Source organism: Natrix helvetica, assembly GCF_964273705.1.
Source record: "Natrix helvetica genome assembly, chromosome: 13".
NCBI classification, from domain to species: domain Eukaryota; kingdom Metazoa; phylum Chordata; class Lepidosauria; order Squamata; family Natricidae; genus Natrix; species Natrix helvetica.
Genome location: NC_138557.1, coordinates 10,223,482 through 10,244,839, shown reverse-complemented (window position 1 = coordinate 10,244,839; position 21,358 = coordinate 10,223,482). Strand labels below are relative to the sequence as shown.

At 45.8% G+C, this 21,358-nt stretch overlaps 1 protein-coding gene across 3 annotated transcripts; it reads right to left on the bottom strand.

Moving 5' to 3' along the window:
• Positions 1-398: 398 nt before the first annotated feature.
• JMJD8 (jumonji domain containing 8) lies at positions 399-20,940 on the bottom strand. Of its 3 annotated transcripts, XM_081966042.1 has the most exons (11): positions 20,866-20,940; positions 18,153-18,224; positions 16,786-16,997; positions 16,020-16,112; positions 14,195-14,243; positions 11,450-11,546; positions 9,835-9,903; positions 7,793-7,912; positions 6,681-6,748; positions 4,481-4,615; positions 399-2,564 (listed from the first exon to the last, which is right to left on the bottom strand). In XM_081966042.1, exons 3-11 carry the CDS (start codon positions 16,878-16,880, stop codon positions 2,484-2,486), a joined length of 807 nt encoding a protein of 268 aa, XP_081822168.1. In that variant the 5' UTR covers positions 16,881-16,997; positions 18,153-18,224; positions 20,866-20,940; the 3' UTR covers positions 399-2,483. The 3 variants fall into 3 exon arrangements, with proteins under 3 accessions (XP_081822168.1, XP_081822170.1, XP_081822169.1); XM_081966044.1 differs by lacking the exon at positions 4,481-4,615; XM_081966043.1 differs by lacking the exon at positions 7,793-7,912.
• Positions 20,941-21,358: the final 418 nt, after the last annotated feature.

The following is a 21,358-nucleotide window of genomic DNA, read 5'->3' as shown; positions in this document are numbered from 1 at the left end:
TCACCAGGAGTTGGTGAATTCTAGTCCTGCCTTAGACACACAAAGTATCTGGGTGACTTAGTACCAATCACCAGGAGATGGTGAGTTCTAGTCCTGCCTTAGACACGCAAAGTATCTGGGTGACTTAGTACCAATCACCAGGAGATGGTGAGTTCTAGTCCTGCCTTAGACATACAAAGTAACTGGGTGACTTGGCGCCAATCACCAGGAGACAGTGAGTTTTAGGCATGAAAGCCAGTTGGAGGATCTTGGGCCAGTCAGTCACTCTCAGCCCAACTTTCTCCCACGGTTTTTGTTTGTGGAGAAAATAGGAGGAAGAAGGTATTTTAGGTATGCTTGCCACCTTGAGTTATTTACAAAAAGAAATACAGGTGAGATATAAATAAATCAACAAAATCTCCAGAGGAAAAGCGAGAACGAAATTAACTCTTGACTGAAATACACGTTACATTTTTTTAAAAAATAAAACATTTATGCTAAGATCTGCTCCGGTATTGCACATCAGCCAGGGATATAAATCCAATAGAAACAAGATTAAAATCTGCTAGTTGCGTTTCTGTACATCCAGTTGGCAGTGAAACCGTTTTGAAAGAGAAAAAGAGAGGAAGGTAGACCTGCCAGAAAAACGGGGGGAGGAGGGTGAACAAACAGGTTGCTTCCAGGTGAAACCAAGGTCTTTTTCGTCCTCAGGTAGATTGCTGACCAAACCCGCATACAAGTCACGAGATTTCCTGCCTGCCTTACAAGGCTGTAATTTTGAGCAGCCGGGAATTATTTTTAGTCACCTGGTGGTGTAAATATCCTCTGGGGAGTTGCAAGAGCTGGGTGAGACATGAGAGAAGCAGTAACGGCTACACCTTTGCAGCCTTTATCAGGAAACACCTCTGCGTACGCACACAGAGAGAGATAGCGAGAGAGAAAGAGAGACAGCGAGAGAGATACAGAGAGACAGCCAGAGAGAGAGAGACAGCCAGAGAGAAACAGAGACAGCCAGAGAGAGACAGCCAGAGAGAGATACAGAGAGACAGGCAGCGAGAGAGACAGATAGAGACAGCGAGCAAGAGAGACAGCGAGAGAGATACAGAGACAGACAGTGAGAGAGAGACAGAGAGAGTCAGAGACAGAGAAAGACAGAGACAGAGAGAGACAGGCAGAGAGAGAGAGACAGCGAGATAAGAGAGACAGCAAGAGAAAGAGAGACAGCAAGGGAGACATAGAGACAGAGACAGGCAGCGAGAGAGACAGACAACGAGAGACAGAGAGAGAAACAGACATACAGACAGAGACAGAGAGTGGGAGAGAGACAGAGACAAAAGACAGTGAGAGAGACAGAAACACAGGGAGCAAGAGAGACAGAGAAGACAAGACAGCGAGAGAGACAGAAACAGCAGCGAGAGACACAGCGAGAGACAGAGACGAGAGACAGAGAGTGAGAAACAGACAGACAGAGACAGACAGTGGGAGAGAGAGAGACAGAGTTCAAACATCATACAGATAGTCCTTGACTTAACAACCATTTGTTTAGTGACCAAAGTTAGAACGACACTGGAAAAAGCGAGTTATGGCCATTTTTCACATTTACAATCATTGCAGGATCCCTGGGGTTGTGTGGTCAAAATCCAGCCATTTGACAACTGATTCATATTTATAACGGTTGCAGAGTCCCGGCGAGTGGGGGCTGGGGGGTCACACGATCCCCTTTTGCGACTTTCTGACAGGGAAAGCCGATGGGAAAAAACCAAATTCACTTCACAACCGCGTGACTCACTTCACAACTAAAGGGATTCCCTTCGCAGCCGTGGGCATCCTAGGTCTTAAAAATGGGCCGAACTTCACGAATGCCTCATGTGAATTTTGGGCTTGATTGTGGTCATTCAAAGTCGAGGACTAGCTGTAATTGAGGGAAGGAAGACCCCCCACTTCACCTTTTTCCACCGGGTGGCAAATGCGTGGGCAGGTCGAAGGACGCTGGGTAGCAAAACACATCTTAGAAAGCATCAAATCTTGTGCCCTGCAACATTTCTTTTAAAAAATTGGGGGAGGAGGAGGAGGAGGAGGAGTTGGTCCTAAGATGCTGGCTGAAAAGGTTTGGGAGGAGGTCCCTGAGAAAGATGGTCTAGGTATGGTCAGTTGGGACCACATCACCCCGGCTGGTCTAAATGGCCACAGAGGTGGTGTCAACTAGGGTCAACCATTGCTGATGGCCACCACCTTCATGAGGTCGTCTGGCTGTTGAATTTCATCAACTCCCTTGCTGGAGAAAGCCAACAGAGATATTTCCGGGTGATGGGAGTTATAGTCTCCAGCCCCCCAAAGCCTTGTGCCGAAATGAACGATTCTGCTGTTCATCCGACGGGAGAGATTGGGAGAATCTTCAATCGATAGACCAGCACAGAGGTTTGAAATGGCCAAGGAATCCAATTTCTTTGCACGAGGAATGGTGGGAAGAGTTCCTTCGCATAGGAGGGGCTCCCTTGGAGCTGCTAACCCAGGAATGTGGAGATGAAGACACTGGTGTCCAGGTTGAGGGTCGCGTGCCACCAGCGGTCGGGAAAATACAGAATCTGGAAGGGAAGAGAGAATGACTTCAGAGGCAATGGCTTTGTAGAAGATCTTTCCCTCCTTCCTTCCTTCCTTCCTTCCTTCCTTCCTTCCTTCCTTCCTTCCTTCCTTCCTCTTTCCCTCCCTGTAGAAATAATCCCTTTCTCATCATCTACCCTGATTTCTCTCATCACAGGATGGTTATCATGTGGCTGGAACAATTAATTCCTTCCTGCCTTCCATCCCGCTTCCTTCCCTCTCCCTCCTCCCTCTTGCCTTCTTTCCCTCTCTCCCCCTTCCTTCCCCTTTCCTTCTTTCCTTCCCCCTTCCTCCTTCTTTTCCTCCCTCCCCCTTTCCTTCCTTTCCTCCTTCCCTCCCTCCCCCTTGACTTCCTCCCTCCCTTCCTTTTTCCCCTCCCTTCCTTCTCCCTCCTCCCTCCCTCCTTCTTTCCCTCCCCTTCTTTCCTTCCCCCTTCCTTCCTTCTCCTTCCTCCCTCCTTCCCTCCCTGCCTTCTTTCCTTCTCTCCCCCTCTCCTTCCTTCCTCCCTTCCTCCTTCCTCCCTTCTTTTCCTCCCTTCCTCCCCTTCCTTCTCCCTCCTTCTTTACCTCCCCCTTCCTTCCTTCCCTCCCTGCCCCTTCCTTCCCCTTTCCTTCCTCCCTTCCCCCTTCCTTCCTTCTTTTCCATACAATTTTGGATGTAAGTTGTGACAATCGTAAGGACACATGACCTGACATAAGAAACTTTTCCTGCGGCGATTGTAAAATAAACCCCTTGTTTGCTACAGGGGAATTTTGGCTGGAAACCGGAAATAAATGCTGGTTTTTAACCAAAATGTCCTAAACTGCAGTCACATGAGCGTTTGGTGAATGGCCAGAAATGCGAGCTGGTTTCCAGGTGCCCAGAATGTGGTCACTTTGAATCCTTTTTGTAAGTTCCACTTTCAGAGTCCATCCCTAACTTCAAAGGGTCCCTAAGCAACCAGACGTAATTCGAGGACTACTTTACAAAAGCCCCAAAGACTTGCTGAATCGCAATTTTCACTGTACAAAAAAGGGAAAGCTTTTCCTGCACAATGGAAGAATCCTCTTCGATGCACAGAATTGGAGCGGCATGCTGAGGTTGGGAACCTTTGTTTGTGCCTAAAGCAGTTGGGTTGTGAATGCAGGCAACTGTGCCGTGTTTCCTAAACCACCGCTGGACCAAGAGACCTTGGCATGGTTCGTGCATTCTTCCTGGAAGTCCCATCTGTACATGGGGCAAAGGGAAGTGTGCGTATACACACAGCCCTACAGCAACCTCCTGTTGTGGCCCGCCACCGGCCAGCGGAGCTAGCAGCAGAGGACCAGAGGAGGTTGGGGAGGAGCATGGGCCAGTCCTGGGGGCTGAGGAAGGTTCGAACGAGGGCTCTGCGTCGGAGGCAGAGATGAGCCCAAGGCAGTTCTCAGTTGCCTTCAGAGCTAGACAGCAGTGAGGCAGAGGAACAGCTGGAGCCTGTTCCCAGTTTGCGCATGCGCAGAGCTGCTAGAAATAAAGAACAGCTCAGAAATCAGGGCCGACTTGGGAGTGAAGCCACAGGTGGACAATGAATGGCCCCTCCCAGAGGAAATAAAAAAGGAGCGAAAGGGGAGGGGGCTTTTGCAGGAAACAATTCGTTCCTTCGTTCATTAGATTCGTTTCAGGAGTGTGAAGATCTGTCCGTGAATCCCAGAGACTCTGTGCCCAGCCTTTCCTTGCACAGCACCTCATTTGGGAAAATATTAACATGGCAGCTTTCCAAGATAGATAAGGTCTGTGGTCATAAATATTCCTTTGAAAGACTGTTTGCCAGGCCTTGCTGAATGCAAATGGGAGGAATTCACATTCGTCTAATAAAAGGGGTTTTGTCGGGACCAGGACTCTGCCTCGTGCTTTTGGGGGAAGCCTAGTTCAGAACACCTGCCTCTCCTGGATGGATGGTGCACTCCACCGGCTTGTCCCAGGGAGCCAAAGAAGGGTACGTATCCAGGAACCAGGACAAAGTTGTCCTATTGGGGTGGAACGCTGGTGTTTTCTCTGGAGGATACAGGAACCAATGCTGGGAAGAGAGAGATCTCAAGTTGTAAGAAACAAGCTTTATACCACTGCATGATATTTCAGTACTTCTCCTTTGTTTAGTTTAGTTTAGTTTAGTTTAGTTTACTTTAGTTTACTTTAGTTTACTTTAGTTTTTTAGTTTAGTTTAGTTTAGCTTAGCTTAGCTTAGCTTAGTTTAGCTTAACTTAGCTTAGCTTAGCTTAGCTTAGCTTAGTTTAGTTTAGTTTAGCTTAGCTTAGTTTAGCTTAGCTTGGTATATATATATGGATGGCTCCTAGGATGAGCCGATAGACAGAAAAGGGAAGCAGTATGCTCCCTCCCATATGGTATTCCCAAATATGGGAGGGAGCATACTGCTTCCCTTTTCTGTCTATCGGCTCACCCTAGGAGCCATCCAGGCACACACACACACGCACACACACACACACACACACACACACACACACACATATTCGTAGATTCTCACGGGTGTAGGTATGCTGGTCTTATTGTATTCAGGTCTTTTCTCGTGTAAGATTGAGATTGTCTTGGCAACGTTTCGGCGAGGTCTCACTCGCCATCCTCAGGCTGGTGTTTTTAGCTTAAAGCGTGGCCGGAGCTGCCGTCTTTCTATAAATCTTGGTGGTGGGGGTTTGGAGTGCTGGCTTTGTTTCAGTAAGTGGATTGATTGGCTGTGTGGCTGTATCATGATTGGTAGATTGGTGCTAATTGGTGCTGGCTGTGTGTCCGTGGTTGTTTCGTGTTGTAATGGCCTGGATGGTGGATGGAACTCGTTTGTTGACCAGGGCTGGTTTCCAGATGTCTGGCAGGCGGGAGGCATCGTCATGTTTATTCATGTTGCGGGGGTGTTTCTCTATTTCGATGGCTTCCATAATTATTCTCTTGTTGAAGTGTTCAGTTTTGGAGATTAATTTGGTTCCTTCAAAATTCATTTCATGTCTTGTAGCTTTAAGGTGCTGGAAAAGGGAGGAAGTTTTTCCAGCCCTAGTCAACAAACGAGCCCCACCCACCACTCAGCCTGTTACAACACGAAACAACAATGTATACACAGCCAGCACCAATCAGCACCAATCTACCAATCATGATACAACCACACAACCAATCATTCCACTTACTGAAACAAAGCCAGCACTCCATATCCCCCCACCAAGATTTATAGAAAAATGGCAGCTCCGATCACACTTTAAGCTAAAAACACCAGCCTGAAGATGGCGAGTGAGACCTCACTGAAACGTTGCCAAGACAATCTCAATCTTACACGGGAAAAGACCCGAATACAACAAGATCAGCATATATATATAAAGTTTTTTTTTATTTTTTCATTTTCGTAACATATAACCACATGTATACTATTACATAGCCAACATCGTATTGTATTATTAAATGTTTACATCAATTCACCTTACCATCAGCTCCCCAAAACAATTAGTGGCTCTTCTGCTCTCCATACACCATATTTGTACCTTATCCATCACTTTCTTCTCCCTCTCTCCTCCCCCTCCCTACCTCCTTTCTTCCCTCTGTCACCCTTCTCTACTTCCCCTTCCTCTCTCCTTCTCCTCTTTCCTTCTTTCTCTCCTCCTTCCCCCCCCCCCTTGCCCTCTGTCCTGTCCCTCTCTTCTTCCCTTGCCTCTCTCCTCTACTTCCCACTCTTCATCTCATTTACTCGGTGTATTTCAGCTTCTGAGCAAGCTCCATTTTATGTTGATGGTATTTATAATTCCTTTTCAATATACATATTTAACTTTTAACATCTTCCTCTTCCTTTTTTAAAAAGAGAGAACAAAAAAGGATACATATATGCTTTTAAACCCTCTCCCCCCTGCCTAATTTTGGCCGAGATATAGACCTGGCTACAATTCCCAGCTATTCTCATCATTATATTTATATAATTATACATCCTTACACGCCTCCACTCCTCCCATGTCTTCTGTGGCCTGGGATTTCTATGATCCACCGTCGCTGTCTAGGCTGCAGCATCTTCCTCCTGTCTCCCAAAGCCATTCTCATCTCCCCTAACAGGGGGGAACACAGTTTTTTGGGCAACGCCTTGTTGGGGCACTCACCTTCCTCCCAAAGATGACCTCTGAAAAGCCAGGCCCATGCCAATGAAATGGCACTCCAGAACCAGACCCTGAAAGCGGTTGGAAAAGAGAGAAAAAGGAGGAGAAATTAAATCCAGGCAGGGAATTGTGTTGCTCCTTTTACCAATGACCTGCGTCCAGAATTCTCAACTGGGACAGAAGGATGCTTGAGAAAGCAAGGCTCTCGGATGACACGATGGACATTCTGTATGAATGATCTTGGCGGTTCCTGGGCTCATCCCAAAGGTCATTGGCATATGACTTTGACCTTTGGAATTGTTCTGACCGAGGCTTCCCAAGAGCATGAAGCAAACTCCTTGTCCCGACAAAAACCCCTTTTATTCATTGACTGTGAATTCTGTTCATTCACATCCAGCAGTGTCTTTCGAGGGAGGATTTACAGTCACAGGCCTTCTCTGGCTTGGAGAGCTGTGGTGGCGCAGTGGATAGAATGCAGAATTGCAGGCTAACTCTGCCGACTGCCGGAAGTTCGAACCTGACCGGCTCAAGGTTGACTCAGCCTTCTATCCTTCTGAAGTTGGTAAAATGAGGACCTAAATTGTTGGGGGGCAAGAAGCTGAGTCTATAAACCACTTAGAGAGGGCTGTAAAGCACTTTATTTTTTAGATTTCTATCCCATCTTTATTACTTTATAAGTAACTAGCCGATAACCCGGCATTGCCCAGGTATTTATTCATAGGGGTCAAATGTCCAGACCAAACGTAATTTCTAATGTTGGATTTTCCCCCTTACCAGAGGGAGCCCCCTTGTGGAGTACTGTGAAGCTGTTACCATGGCATCTCCACTGCGCTATACAGTAGAAGCCATTTTACGCAGTACAATAGAAGCCATTTGAAGGCACAACAGGCTGTATCTTAACAGAACACATACCCCAAGGGGTGTTAGTGGTGTCTTACCCCCACAGTATTTGTTTCCAGAGATTGTTGGGGGCAAGAGGCTGAGTCTATAAACCACACAGAGTGGGCTGTGAAGCACTTTGAAGTGGTATATAACCTAAGAAGATGAAGCTAAGAAGCCAACGCTGTTGCCCAGGGAAGGTGTTAAAACATCTCCTGAAGATACCAGCTACTGACCCCCAATTCCAAAACTGTATGCTCCTGTGGTGCCTGGAATCCTGAAAGGTGGAGGGTTGTATTTCTTGAAGAGGGACCCCCACTCAGTGAAATTATTGTCTCCAAAGAAGTAGAGGGTTTCTGCAGGAAAGAAGGACAGAAAGAGAACTTAGTAGTTTTCCCCCCAACAGATCCTCCGCTTTTCTTGAGTGCTGGAGGTCGAAACCAGGGACTAAATTGGTCCCTTTGCAACTGCAACCTTCTTGTCTCAAGTATCTTCAAGGGAAAAACAATCTGGGAGAGGAGATCATATGCAAAGGGAGATAGTTTATCCATAAAGAGCAGTGAAAATATCCGCAATCAAAACAAAGATGAGGGAAATCTGAATCCAGAGCAGAAATGTACTTTGAGAAAGTGTCTCAGACATAGTTTATTTTTTAGATTTCTATCCCATCTTTATTACTTTATAAGTAACTAACCGATAACCCGGCGTTGCCCAGGTATTTATTTATAGGGGGGAAATGTCCGGACCAAACGTAATTTCTAATGTTGGAGTTTCCCCCTTACCAGAGGGAGCCCCCTTGTGGAGTACTGTGAAGTACCATGGCAACTCCACTATGCTGTACAGTAGAAGCCATTTTAAGGCACAACAAGCTGTATCTTAACAGAACACAGACACCGAGGGATGTTAGGGGTGTTTTACCCCCACAATATTTTTCTCCAGAGAGTAAGTCATCTGTGTACCCCGTTTGGTTGAAATTACTCGAGGCATTCCAGAGTGATGCTGGAACAGACAGACAGACAGACAGACAGACAGACAGACAGACATATATAGAAAGATTCAAGCCTCTGTCTATTAGTTTAGTTTGGTTTACTTTATTGCCATTGCACCTCGTACAATGAAATTAAATGCCATCTTCAGTGTACATTATAACTATTAAAAATAAAAACACAAACACACATCCTTCACATGCTAATAATTGGAATTGAAAACCTGATATTGCACTATACTGTAGAATTCGATATAGTTACCGCCCTGGGATAGAAGCTGTTTTTTAGCCTATTTGCCCTTGTTTTTATTATCCTGTACCGTCTGCCAGATGGTAATAGTTCAAAAAAAAAGGGAGCCCAGGATGAGGTGGATGTTTAAGGACGTTTTGAACTTTCTTAAGGCAGCGGGAGCTACCAAGCTCTTCCAAGGAGGGGAGGGGGCAACCCATGATCCTCTGGGCAATGACGCTGACCCTCTGGAGTGCTCTCCTATCTGCCACTGTGCAGTTGGCAAACCAGACACAGGGGAAGTAAGTTAGAAATTTTCCCCAACAACATCCCTGTGAGGTGGGTTGGACTAAGAGAGAAAGTCACCCAGCAGGCTTTCATGCCTAAGGCAGGACTAGAACTCATGGTCTCCTAGTTTCCAGGCCAGCACCTTAACCACTATTCAAAATAGACTCTCGTTCTTCTGAAATTAAAGGAAAGGGGAAAAGGGCATTCAGAACTGCAAAATGTGTTACTGCAATCCTATCATTAAAAAGTAGTTTTCATATTCATAACTTCGGGTATTCAGGTCTAGACTACAGGTAGTCCTCAACTTACAACCACAATTGAGCCCGAAAGTTCTGTTGCTAAGTGAGACCTTTGCTCAGTGAATTTTACCCCCATTTTACGACTTCTCTTGCCGTTGTTGTTGAGGGAATCACGGCAGTTCTTAACTTGGTATCATGGTTGTCGTTAAAGTGAATTTGGCTTCCCCGTTGACTTTGCTGGTCAGAAGGTCGCAAAAGGGGATCACGTGATGCCAGGAGGCTGTGACCGTCATAAATATGAGTCAGTGGTCAAAGCCTCTGAATTTTAACCACCTGATCACGGGGAGGCTTCAATGGTCGCAAGTGTAAAAATGCTTGTAAGTCACTTTTTCCCCCAGTGCCGTCGTAACTTTGAACGGTCACTAAATGAACTGTCGTAAGTCGAGGACTATCTGTACTCTACCTGGAAGAGTTGACCCCAACTGATTCTGCTCTGTGGAATCTGATAATGCCAAGGTGTAGTTATGTCCTACTCACCACTTCCTAAGGAAGCCAGATCCTGGGGTTCCAGCAAATGAGCCACATAATCTTGGAAGGGTAGATCAACTGCATCAAAGGAACAGCCGGTAAGAAAATCAATGCTGTGCAATCTTTTAGCCCGGCTTTTTGTACCACACTCAGCAGAATAATGTTGTGGTCTGCCGGTGCCCTGCGGAGTCGGACAGTGAGGAGGTTGGGGAGGAACACGGGCCAGTCCTGGAGTCTGGGGAAGGCTCGGACGAGGGCTCTGCGTCGGAGGCAGAGAGAGGGCCAAGGGCCATCTGGTAGTTATGTGCTGCCTCCAGAGCCTCCGGAGTCTGACATCAGCGAGGCAGAGGAATAGTGGGAGCCTGTTCCCAGTGCACGCATGCGCAGAGCTGCCAAAAGGCAAGAATAATGAAGAAAAAAGGGACAACTTACAATACAATAGTAGAGTTGGAAGGGACCTTGGAGGTCTTCTAGTCCAACCCCCTGCCTAGGCAGGAAACCCTATACTGTTTCACAACTTCTGGAGGCAATTTCTGTTCCACTGATTCATTGTTCTAACTGTCAGGAAGTTTCTCCTCAGTTCTAAGTTGCTTCTCTCCTTGATTAGTTTCCACCCATTACTTCTTGTTCTACCCTCAGGTGCCTTGGAGAATAGTTTGACTCCCTCTTCTTTGTGGCAACCCCTGAGATATTGGAAGACTGCTATCATGTCTCCCCTAGTCCTTCTTTCTCTTAAGCTAAACATACCCAGTTCCTGCAACCGTTCTTCGTATGTTTTAGTCTCCAGTCCCCTAATCCTCTTTCTTGCTCTTCTCTGCACTCTTTCTAGAGTCTCCACATCTTTTCTACATCGTGGCGACCAAAACTGAATGCAGTATTCCAAGTGTGGCCTTACCAAGGCATTATAAAGTGGTATTAACACTTCATGTGATCTTGATTCTATCCCTCTGTTGATGCAGCCTAGAACTGTGTTGGCTTTTTTGGCAGCTGCTGCACACGGCTGGCTCATATTTAAATGGCTATCCACTAGGACTCCAAGATACCTTTCACAGTTACTACTATTGAGCACGGTACCACCTATACTGTACCTGTGCATTTCGTTTTTGTTGCCTAAATGTAGAACCTTACTCTTTTCACCATTGAATTTCATTTTATTAGATAGTGCCCAATGTTCAAGTTTGTCAAGATCCTTCTGTATCTTGGGAGTAAGGTTTGGAGATGATTGGCCCCTCCCATAAGACATAAAGGAAAAGGAAACGGACGTGAGCCTCTGCAGGAAACAATTGTTTTGTTCATTCTGGTCGGTTCAAACTCTGAAGCTCCGTTTGACTCTGTGCTCCTGTTGGCCTTGCAAAACTAATTGGCAATTAGGTCTCTGGCAGCCTTTCAAGGGAGGTAAAGGTGGGCGCTTATCAACATGACCCTGAAAGACTGCGGCAACTCGAGCAGACATCTGTCAGACTCTTCACAGGCTGTTTGTGAATCATTACAGGCTGTGAATGACCATAATTCACAGCCGTCTAAATAAAAGAGGGTTTGGGGGACTAAGATTGTGATTTATGCTTTCTCAGGAAGCCTAACTCACAATTGGGGAAGAAGTGGGGTTTTTTCCCCCAATCCTCACCTTTGTGGTAAGAGTAGGTGTTGGCGGTACTGAGACGAACCAGATGTTCTCCAAACGTGGCCAACAGCTGGTCTTTGGTGCACTGAGCCTGGAATTCCTGTGGGCACAGAAGGGAATCAGGGTGGAGAGACACCTCCAATGGTCTCCTGGAGTGAACTGAAGGGAAGCAGTGTGTTCCCTCCCATCCAGGGAAGTCTTATTTTCAGGGAAACAGGGTACACACACACACACTCTCTCCTTTATATTATACTTTATATGTACATTTTATACATTTTTTTCCTTTAATCAATGTAAGTGCTTTATGAACAGTGTTACTGTCTGAGTCAATTTGCATATACAAGGTAATAATAATAATGATACGAGGAATAATAGTATATTGTTTCCTTATATATAATAACATATCTTTCATCATTTACTTGTACATGATAATAAACCTTTATCTTCTAATTTTTACCTCTATTATCTAATCAACTGATAAAGTAAATCCCGTGTTGAAAAAATATTGTTTCTTCCTTATCTTTTATTTTTAATGTCAATCTATCCATCTCTTCATGGATTTACTTATACATGATAATAAACTTTTAACTTCTAATTTCTTCCTTTCTTATCTAATCAACTGATAAAACAAATCCCACGTTGAAAATATTGTTTCTTCCTTATCCTTTATTTTTAATGTCAATCTATCCATCTCTGCATGGATTTACTTATACATGATAATAAACTTTTAACTTCTAATTTCTTCCTTTCTTATCTAATCAACTGATAAAACAAATCCCACGTTGAAAATATTGTTTCTTCCTTATCCTTTATTTTTAATGTCAATCTATCCATCTCTGCATGGATTTACTTATACATGATAATAAACTTTTAACTTCTAATTTCTTCCTTTCTTATCTAATCAACTGATAAAACAAATCCCACGTTGAAAATATTGTTTCTTCCTTATCCTTTATTTTTAATGTCAATCTATCCATCTCTGCATGGATTTACTTATACATGATAATAAACTTTTAACTTCTAATTTCTTCCTTTCTTATCTAATCAACTGATAAAACAAATCCCACGTTGAAAATATTGTTTCTTCCTTATCCTTTATTTTTAATGTCAATCTATCCATCTCTGCATGGATTTACTTATACATGATAATAAACTTCTAACTTCTAATTTCTTCTTCTGTTATCTAATCAACTGATAAAACAAATCCCACGTTGAAAATATTGTTTCTTCCTTATCCTTTATTTTTAATGTTAATCTATCCATCTCGGCACCATCTAGTATCTTTTTGATTATATTCTCATCTTTGGGGGTATCCTCATCCTTCCGATATTGTGCAAATACAATTCTTGCAGCTGTCAGCACATGTAATATTAAATATGCATTCCCTTTCTTATAGTTTTCTGGTTATTATACCTAACAAAAATGTTTTGCTTCTCATCCAAGAAGCTTCTTCAGCTCTTTTATCTGGGATAGTTTTTAAGGGTTAATGTATTTTAAATTTTTTAAATTTTAATCTAACTTAAACTAAATTTGTACAGTGGACTATTGTTACCTCCTCCAGCCCTATATTTATTCTATATTTATACTATGTATATTTATTGTTCTATTGTTTTAATATGACTGTACACCGCCCCGAGTCTCTTCTGAGACTCGGGGCGGTGTACAGTCATATTAAAACAATATGTTTTAATGTCTGAGAGAGGGGCGGTCTAGAAATTGAATAAAGTTAAGTTAAGTTAAGTCTTGACTGCATGGTGGGGAAATCAGAGTTAATGAAGCTTCCTGGATGAGAAGTGAAATGTTTTCAAAGAAAAACAAAGAAAGTCCAGTTGCCGCTTGAAAAAAAAAAAAGCATCTTTGGGACAACCATGACCTGGAGGACTGAGAATCTCTATAGACCTTTTGATCTTAATTAACCCTGGAATTAGGCATTAAGTGGCTCATCCCATGATGGACTCCATTTTGCATTTTTTTGTGGCCATTGTTACGTGAACGTGGCGGGCGTTAAGCAAGCCCCTTTCTTGCAATGAACATTTTTTTTAAAAAAATTGCAGGAAAGGAAACACTGGCTTCCACCCCAAAAAATTGCAAAAATTGTAAATTGCACTCAGGTAAACTCAGAATGCTGGGTAATGATTCACCTAACAACTGCTTGGCTTCTGGTCCCAATTGTGGTTGCACGTTGTGGATTATCTGTATTTATCGTTTGGAGCGCACGGGTGTCTGGCTATGTGTGGCTAATCAGACAATTAGGTGGATTTAGAAAGTCACTCTTAAGAAAAACCACAAGATTGCCTGGTGTGTAAATATAAGCACTGTTATTTCTACCTGTGCAATAAATTTCTGCCTTTAAATCACACTGAGAAATATCGGGGACCACATTCAGGCTTCCCGAAGTGGCTTCCCAGCCCCAGACTGATCCCTTGGCTTTATTAATTCATGCCCAATACGAAGAGGTCTCAAAAATATAGTGGCATCAGAGATTAGGGTAGCTCTTGGTTTTCACCTGGAACTAAGGAGGAATTTCCTGACAGTGAGAAAAAGTAAACGATTAATCAGTCAAACAGCTTGCAAAAGGTGGGTCCTCCATTGCTGGAGGCTTTTAAGAAGAGGTTGGATAGCCACTTGTCTGGAGTGGTATAGGGTCTCCTGCTCAAGCAGGGGGTTGGACTAGAAGACCTCCAAGGTCCCTTTCAGCCCTTCGATTCTGTGATATTTCATCTGAATTTACAATGCAGGGGCACTCACGGTATTGTCAGTTAATCCCTGAAGTATTACCGGCCGAGAGAAGGCATACCTAGGAGGAGGAGGAGGAGGGAGGGAGGGAGGGGGAGGAAGAGATGGAGGAGTTGGAGAAGGAGGAGAAGGGAGAGAAGGAAGGGAGATGGGAAAGGAGGAGGAGGAGTTGGAGGAGGAGAAGGAGGAGTTGGAGAAGGAGGAGAAGGGAGAGAAGGAAGGGAGATGGAAAAGGAGGAGGAGGAGTTGGAGGAGGAGAAGGAGGAGGAGAAGGAGGAAGGGAGGGGGAGGAGGAGAATGAGGTGGAGAGGAGGAGGAGAGGGAGGAGGAAGGGAGGGATGAGGGAAAGGAAGAGATGCAGGAATTGGAGAAGGAGGAGATGGGGAAGGAGGAAGGGAGGTGGAAGAAGAGGAGGAGGAAGGGAAGGGGAGGAGGAGGAGAATAAAGAGGAGAGGAGGAGGAGAGGGAGGAAGAAGGGAGGGATAAGGAGGAGGAAGGGGGGAGGAGTTGGAGTAGGAGAAGGAGGGGCAGAGGAGGAGGAGGAAGAGGAGTTGGAGGAGAAGGAGGAAGAGAGGGGGAGGAGGAAGAGGAGGAGAATGAGATGGAGAGGAGGAGGAGAGGGAGGGATGAGGGAGAGGAAGAGATGCAGGAATTGGAGGAGGAGGAGATGGGGAAGGAGGAAGGGAGGTGGAAGAGGAGGAGGAGGAGTTGGAGGAGGAGGAGAAGGGGGAGGAGAAGGAGGAGGAGAGGGAGGAAGAAGGGAGGGATAAGGGGGAGGAGTAGGAGTAGGAGAAGGAGGGGCAGAGGAGTTGGAGGAGGAGGAGAGGAGAGGAGGAGGAGAAGGGGAAGGAGGAAGGGAGGAGGAGTTAGAGGAGGAGGAGGACAAGGAGGAGAAAGGGAGGAGGAGGAGGAAGAGAAGTTGGAGGAGAAGGGAGAGGAGGAAGGGGAGGAAAGAAGGAGGAGAGAGACAAGGAAAAAGAGACAATCATTGTAATAGCATTATGCATTACAGTATAAAACAATATGGGCAAAGTGTGTGAATTGTGAAAGCTTTTGGGGAGGGGAGGAAAGCAAAGCCCCAGGAAAAATTGGTGATTCCCCCCCGCCCCTCCCAGGATCTGTTGTGCTCTTTGATATGAAGTGGCGTCCTGTGGCTAATAAGAAGCAGAGCTGCTATTGGTGGCACCGACTTTTCTGCAATATGCTCCAAATAAGCGTGTATTTGCATTGGAAGTCATTTAACCGTACTGCTCAACAGCGCTTGCCTTTGAGGCTCCTGGTCTACCCTGAAGGCCTGATGGAAAAGGCAGGGGAAAACTTCAAATGACTCTTTATGCCTGACTCGCATTTTAACCCTAAACACGTGATGGAGGGCTTTTATAAGGAGCCCAGAAATAGTTTAAATAACTCAAGAGTTAAATAGCTGGTAGGAGATGGTGCATGGGACTCTAGCCAAAGAGGGAGCTGTCTCAGCTTTTGTTTTATTTTTTAATTCCTTCTTGCCAAAAAAAATATGGAATCTACTCCTGCTGCCTCCTTGTGGTGGAAATCGTGTGCCCGCTGGATCGTTTGCCACCACTTAACTGTTGATTTTTTTTTGTCTTTTAATGACCCCATCATCCCTTGCATCGGGGTGGAGTCTGGGCAACTGAATAGAGCCAAGTGTTTACTGGCCGGATGCCCTTCCCTGTCGCCAATGCAGAGTTTTGTTTCGGCAGATATATTCTCATTGTGTCCAGAGAGAGAAAGATCAGCCTCTCCCTAGGATCGAACTCACAGCCTCACACTGAAGCCAGAGCTCCACCTCTAGCTCGCCGCACCGCTCCCATCACTTAACTGTTGAATAAACTGTGCATAGGTGAGGGAGGCGTCCCTTCTCTCCACCGTGCAACTCCCGTCTTCTGACAACGCGGCGTGCCTGCTGGTCCGCCTGCAGGGACAAAAACACAGAAAAGCTGATGTTTCATTAGAGAGATACAAGACACTCGGTCTCTAAAAGGTCGCAGCTCTAGAAAGGGGGCAGAGAAGAGCAACCAGGATGATGAGGGGACTGGAGGCTAAAACATACGATGAACGGTTGCAGGAACTGGGCATGGCTAGTCTAAGAGAAGAGAAGGACCAGGGGAGACAGGAGAGCAGCCTTCCAATATTTGAGAGGCTGCCACAAAGAGGAGGGGGTCAAGCTATTTTCCAAAGCATGCAAAGGAATAATGGATGGAAACTAAACAAGGAGAGATTCAACCTGGAAATAAGGAGGAATTTTCTGACAGTGAGAACAATCAACCCATGGAACAGAAATTGCCTCCAGAAGTTATGGGAGCTTCATCACTTGAGACTTTCAAGAAGAGATTTGTCAGAAATGGTGTAGGGTCTCCTGCTTGAGTGGGGGGTTGAACTAGATGACCTATAAATCCCCTTCCAACTCTGTTAATCTGTAATTAATCTGTCCACCTCTCTTAAAGTTGCCACGTTGAAAACCACTGCTTCAGAAAAATCGATACACGTCATTCATTCGTTTGTTCAATCCATTAATTTTTACATTACTCATCTCCTCTAAAAGGTTACTCTTTCTGGTTTTTTTCCTTGCTGGATGGGCTACTCACCAGCCTCCGTCTGTTTCTAGCAGCGTGAAACTCTCCGGGATCCAGAACAACATGGATAAGGGTAGAAAAAGCAGGATTTGGATCCTGGTCTCCATTGGTTGCAAGATTCTACTGAATCAAATCCTTCCTTTGGGTGATTCTCAGCAAAACAGCCGGGTATCTTGAGAGAGGTAGAACGTTAGAAGGTGGACTGGCATGGAAGACCAAATCTTCTGAAAAGAGGTTAAAAAAAAAAAAGGGAAGGATGTTAAAAGAAGCAGAAGACCAAGGATGAAGACTTGGAAATCTTCTAGTCCGGTGTTTCTCATAAGACGCGTGGACTTCAAGAGCTTCTCGCTGGAGAATTCTCGGAACGGAAGTCCACGCATCTTAAAGTTGCTGAATTAGGAAACCCCATTCGACTGATGATGTTACCTAGTTTGGTCGCAAAACGTCTGCAAAAAACAACAACAACCCAGCTCAGAAAGCAACAAAGACGCCCGGTCTCCATTTTGACCCTACAGTCACGATGAGAGATGAAAGGAAAGATCTCTCTCTCTTAAAAAGAAGACTCAATCTCTGCTGCTTGAGGATCACCTCAAATGGACACCACCTACAATGCCACAGAATTCCTTGTAGGATTAAGTAATGGTAGAAGACTGGTATGGTAGAATGGTAGAAGAATTGTATGGCAGAGGAAAAGATGCTGTTACCTAGTTGGGTAATGAAACATTTTCAAGAAAACAACCAAGGTCAGAGAGCACCAATCCTTCTTCTCCCCCTCTTCATTCCACTTCTTTTTAGCCCTGATGATGTTACCGAGTTTGGTAATGAAACGTCTGCAAGAAAACCACCCAGCTCAGAGAGCACCAAGGGCCCCTTAATCCTTCTTTCCTCCCTCCATTCCACTTCTTTTTAGCCCTGATGATGTTACCTAGTTTGGTAATGAAACGTCTGCAAGAAACATTTCCATTCCACTTCTTTTTAGCCCTGATGATGTTACCTAGTTTGGTAATGAAACGTCTGCAAGAAACATTTGCATTCCACTTCTTTTTAGCCCTGATGATGTTACCTAGTTTGGTAATGAAACGTCTGCAAGAAACATTTCCATTCCACTTCTTTTTAGCCCTGATGATGTTACCGAGTTTGGTAATGAAACGTCTGCAAGAAGCATTTCCACTCCACTTCTTTTTAGCCCTGATGATGTTACCTAGTTTGGCAATGAAACGTCTGCAAGAAACATTTCCATTCCACTTCTTTTTAGCCCTGACGATGTTACCGAGTTTGGTAATGAAATGTCTGCAAGAAGCATTTCCATTCCACTTCTTTTTAGCCCTGATGATGTTACCTAGTTTGGTAATGAAACGTCTGGAAGAAAACACACATACCGCATTGATGCTGTACCGTAGTTGGCTCTGCAACCCAACAAGACCGACGCAGACTTCAACGGATAATAAGAACTGCAGGAAGAAAAAAAAAACAATTGCAAACCAACCAATGAGTTTTCTTCCAGAATTCCCTCCATCTGGTCCCTTATCAGCTCTTGCTAGCTAACTATGGGAGTGGACCCCAAACTTTAGGACAGGCAACCGATCCCTTCGCTCACCTGCTTCGGATTAACGGATGCACCCTATCCTTTGGGTCGGGAATTCACACCCCAAGGAGGGAAAGAGATGGCGCTTTGCAAGAGAGGAGCGCGGTGGCTCTTTGGGGAAACGGAGCGCTCTCTTTCTTCCTCTTTTCTTGCCACCGAAGCAATTCAGGAAACTAAACCGAGCCAAGGAATGAGGATTGGAACCGGTTTCCTCAAGCGAAACCTTCCTGCACAAACCTACGCTTGGAAACGGCTCATTTGGGTTGGGAAAAGGCCAACTTCTCCACAAGGGAGAGTTTGCGAGGATGTGTGTGTGTGTGTTATTTTCTAAGTTGGGGTCCCCTCGGTTACAAGATGCTCAGGATGGGGGTGGTGTCCCTTCTGTGCATTGAGCACCCCCTCCTCTTTCTCTCCCAACACACACACACACACACACACACACACACAAATACACACAGAGGACACCTCAACACCCCAATACAGCTGGGATGCCCCAACTCTGGAGGCTTTTGATGTTTGCCCATCGAAGAGGACCTTGACTTCTTAACAGGTTGTGGGGATGGCCACGATGTGTCCGCGGGTGGCTGGTAAGGACTATATGGGCACGGAATGGTGTGCCACCTGTCGGGCAGACATGTGTGGGCACCGTTGTTGCAGCTCTGGCTTTGCGGAGTGCTCACTTCTCTTCTGCTATAGTTGTCCTTCTGTCCTCAGATGGCATCCATCATTGATGGATCAGACAAGTCTCACCGAAGGTCAATGCCCCAATGGCTACTCCCAACCTGCTTTGGCCAGCCTGTCGAAGATGTTGCCCAGAGTGTGGCCGCTGCGGATGCTACAACTACTAGGAGCCACAGGTGAGGGCGGAGTGACAGGCGGGGACCAGAGGTGGACGAGCTGCCCTAAAAGGACACAACATGCCCCTAACACCAGAGGTGCTACCCCTCCCCATACACCCCATCTGGAGGCTTTTTAAATAGAGGCCAGACAGCCATCTATCAGAACTAGCACAGGTCTCCTGCAAGAAGCAGGGGGTTGGACTAGATGACCTCCAAGGTGCCTTCCAACACTATTACTACCGGTATTTGTCTATGGAGATTCTCAGTCATCCAGGTCACGGTTGCCCCAAAGATGCTTTTTTTTTTTCCTCTCAAGAAAAAAGACTTTCTGGTTTTTCTTTGAAGACGTTTAGCTTCTTATCCATGAAGCAAAGAAATCCTAAATTCCATTAAGAGAGGGATACAATCAAGATCAAGGGAGGTACTAATACCACTCTATAAAGCCTTAGTAAGACCACACCTAGAGTACTGCATCCAGTTTTGGTCACCACACTATAAAAAAGATGTTGAGACTCTAGAAAGAGTGCAGAGAAGAGCAACCAGGATGATGAGGGGACTGGAGGCTAAAAGATATGATGAACTGGGCACGGCTAGTCATGAAGAGAAGGACCAGGGGAGACAGGAGAGCAGTCTTCCAATATTTGAGGGGCTGCCACAGAGAAGAAGGGGTCAAGCTATTCTCCAAAGCACCCGAAGGCCAGAGAAGGAATAATGGATGGAAACTGAACAAAGAGAGATTCAACCTGGAAATAAGGAGGAATTTTCTGATAGTGAGAGCAATCAATCCATGGAACAGAAGTTGCCTTCAGAAGTTGTGGGAGCTTCATCACTGGAGAATTTCAAGAAGAGACTGGATTGTCATCTGTCAGAAATGGTGTAGGGTCCCCTGCTTGGGCTGGGGGTTGGACTAGATGACCTGCAAGGTCCCTTCCGACACTGTTAATTATCTAAGTATCTATCTAAGATGATCAAAGGCCTAGAGACTAAAACATGTGATGAACGGCTGCAGGAACTGGGCATGGCTACTCTAGTGAAAAGAAGGACCAGGGGAGACAGGATAGCAATCTTTCAATATTTGAGGGGCTGCCACAGAGAGGAGGGGGGTCAAGCTATTGTCCAAAGCACCCAAAGGGCAAACAAGGAACAATGGATGGAAACTGTCCAAGGAGAGATTCAACCTGGAAATAAGGAAGAATTTTCTGACAGTGAGAACAATCCACCAAAGGAACAGAAGTTGCCTTCAGAAGTTGTGGGAGCTTCATCCCTGGAGGCTTTCAAGAAGAGACTGGACTGCCCTCTGTCAGAAATGGTGCAGGGTCTCCTGCGGGGATTGGACTAGATGACCTCTAAGGTCCCTCCCAACTCTCTTCATCTGTTAAAGAGCTGTTAAAGCTTCTTCAGCTCTGATTGGATGATGGGGCACTACTACTATCCATACCCCCCCCCCCTCGCCCTCCTTAAGACGAAGGGTGCTGCTCCGCGGCTCGACCGCTGCTTGGTCTCTCGATCTGAAATCCGGATCGGATCCCGGGGATGGAAAGAGAGCCACAGCCCCGCCCGATCCCTCGCTGCTTTCCGCGCCTGGGATGTACGATGCAGCCCTCCCACCATCCAAAGCCCCGATTTCCCCCCCCCTTTTCTTTTTTGGGGGGCATCCTTCTTCTTTACCTCTCCGGTGTAAATGCAAAGCGTTGGATCTCCGAGACATCGAAAAGTCCCTGGGGGAGCCAGCGCCCCCCCTTCTTCTCTGCCCCTTTGCATCCTGGGGGTTGTAGTCCAGGCGTTGCCAATGCGCTCCGTGGGAAACTCAAACTTTTCCAACTTTTTTTCTAAGGGTCTCTAACACTTGGCTGCTTTGCCATTTTTTTAAAATTTCTTTTTTTTTAAAAATGCATTTTGTTTAGCCGCCCAGGGATGATGGATGGACTACAATCCCCAGAAGGCACCGCGTGGAGACGGAGGAGGGGGGAGGGAGAGTCCTCTGTTGCGATTGGGTAGGAGGTGTGGAAACTACGTTACCCACAAGGCGTCGCGGTTGAAACTGATGCCTTGGCTGTTTGGTTGGGGGGTGGGTGTTTGTTCTTCGGTGTCTTGACAATGAAATGTGGGGGCGGGACGGGGACGGATTCTTGCATTCGGACGTTCGCCCCCAAGATCGGGC

Bases quoted from the DNA above. Each gene is read 5' to 3' on its own strand.
- JMJD8 (XM_081966042.1), bottom strand. From the start codon at position 16,880: ATGGAGACCAGGATCCAAATCCTGCTTTTTCTACCCTTATCCATGTTG. The intron at 14,244-16,019 runs GTTAAGTGATGG...TCCTCCTCCTAG, and splicing joins TATGCACAGTTTATTCAACA to GTATGCCTTCTCTCGGCCGG. The intron at 9,904-11,449 runs GTGAGGATTGGG...CCTTTGATGCAG, and splicing joins CACCTACTCTTACCACAAAG to TTGATCTACCCTTCCAAGAT.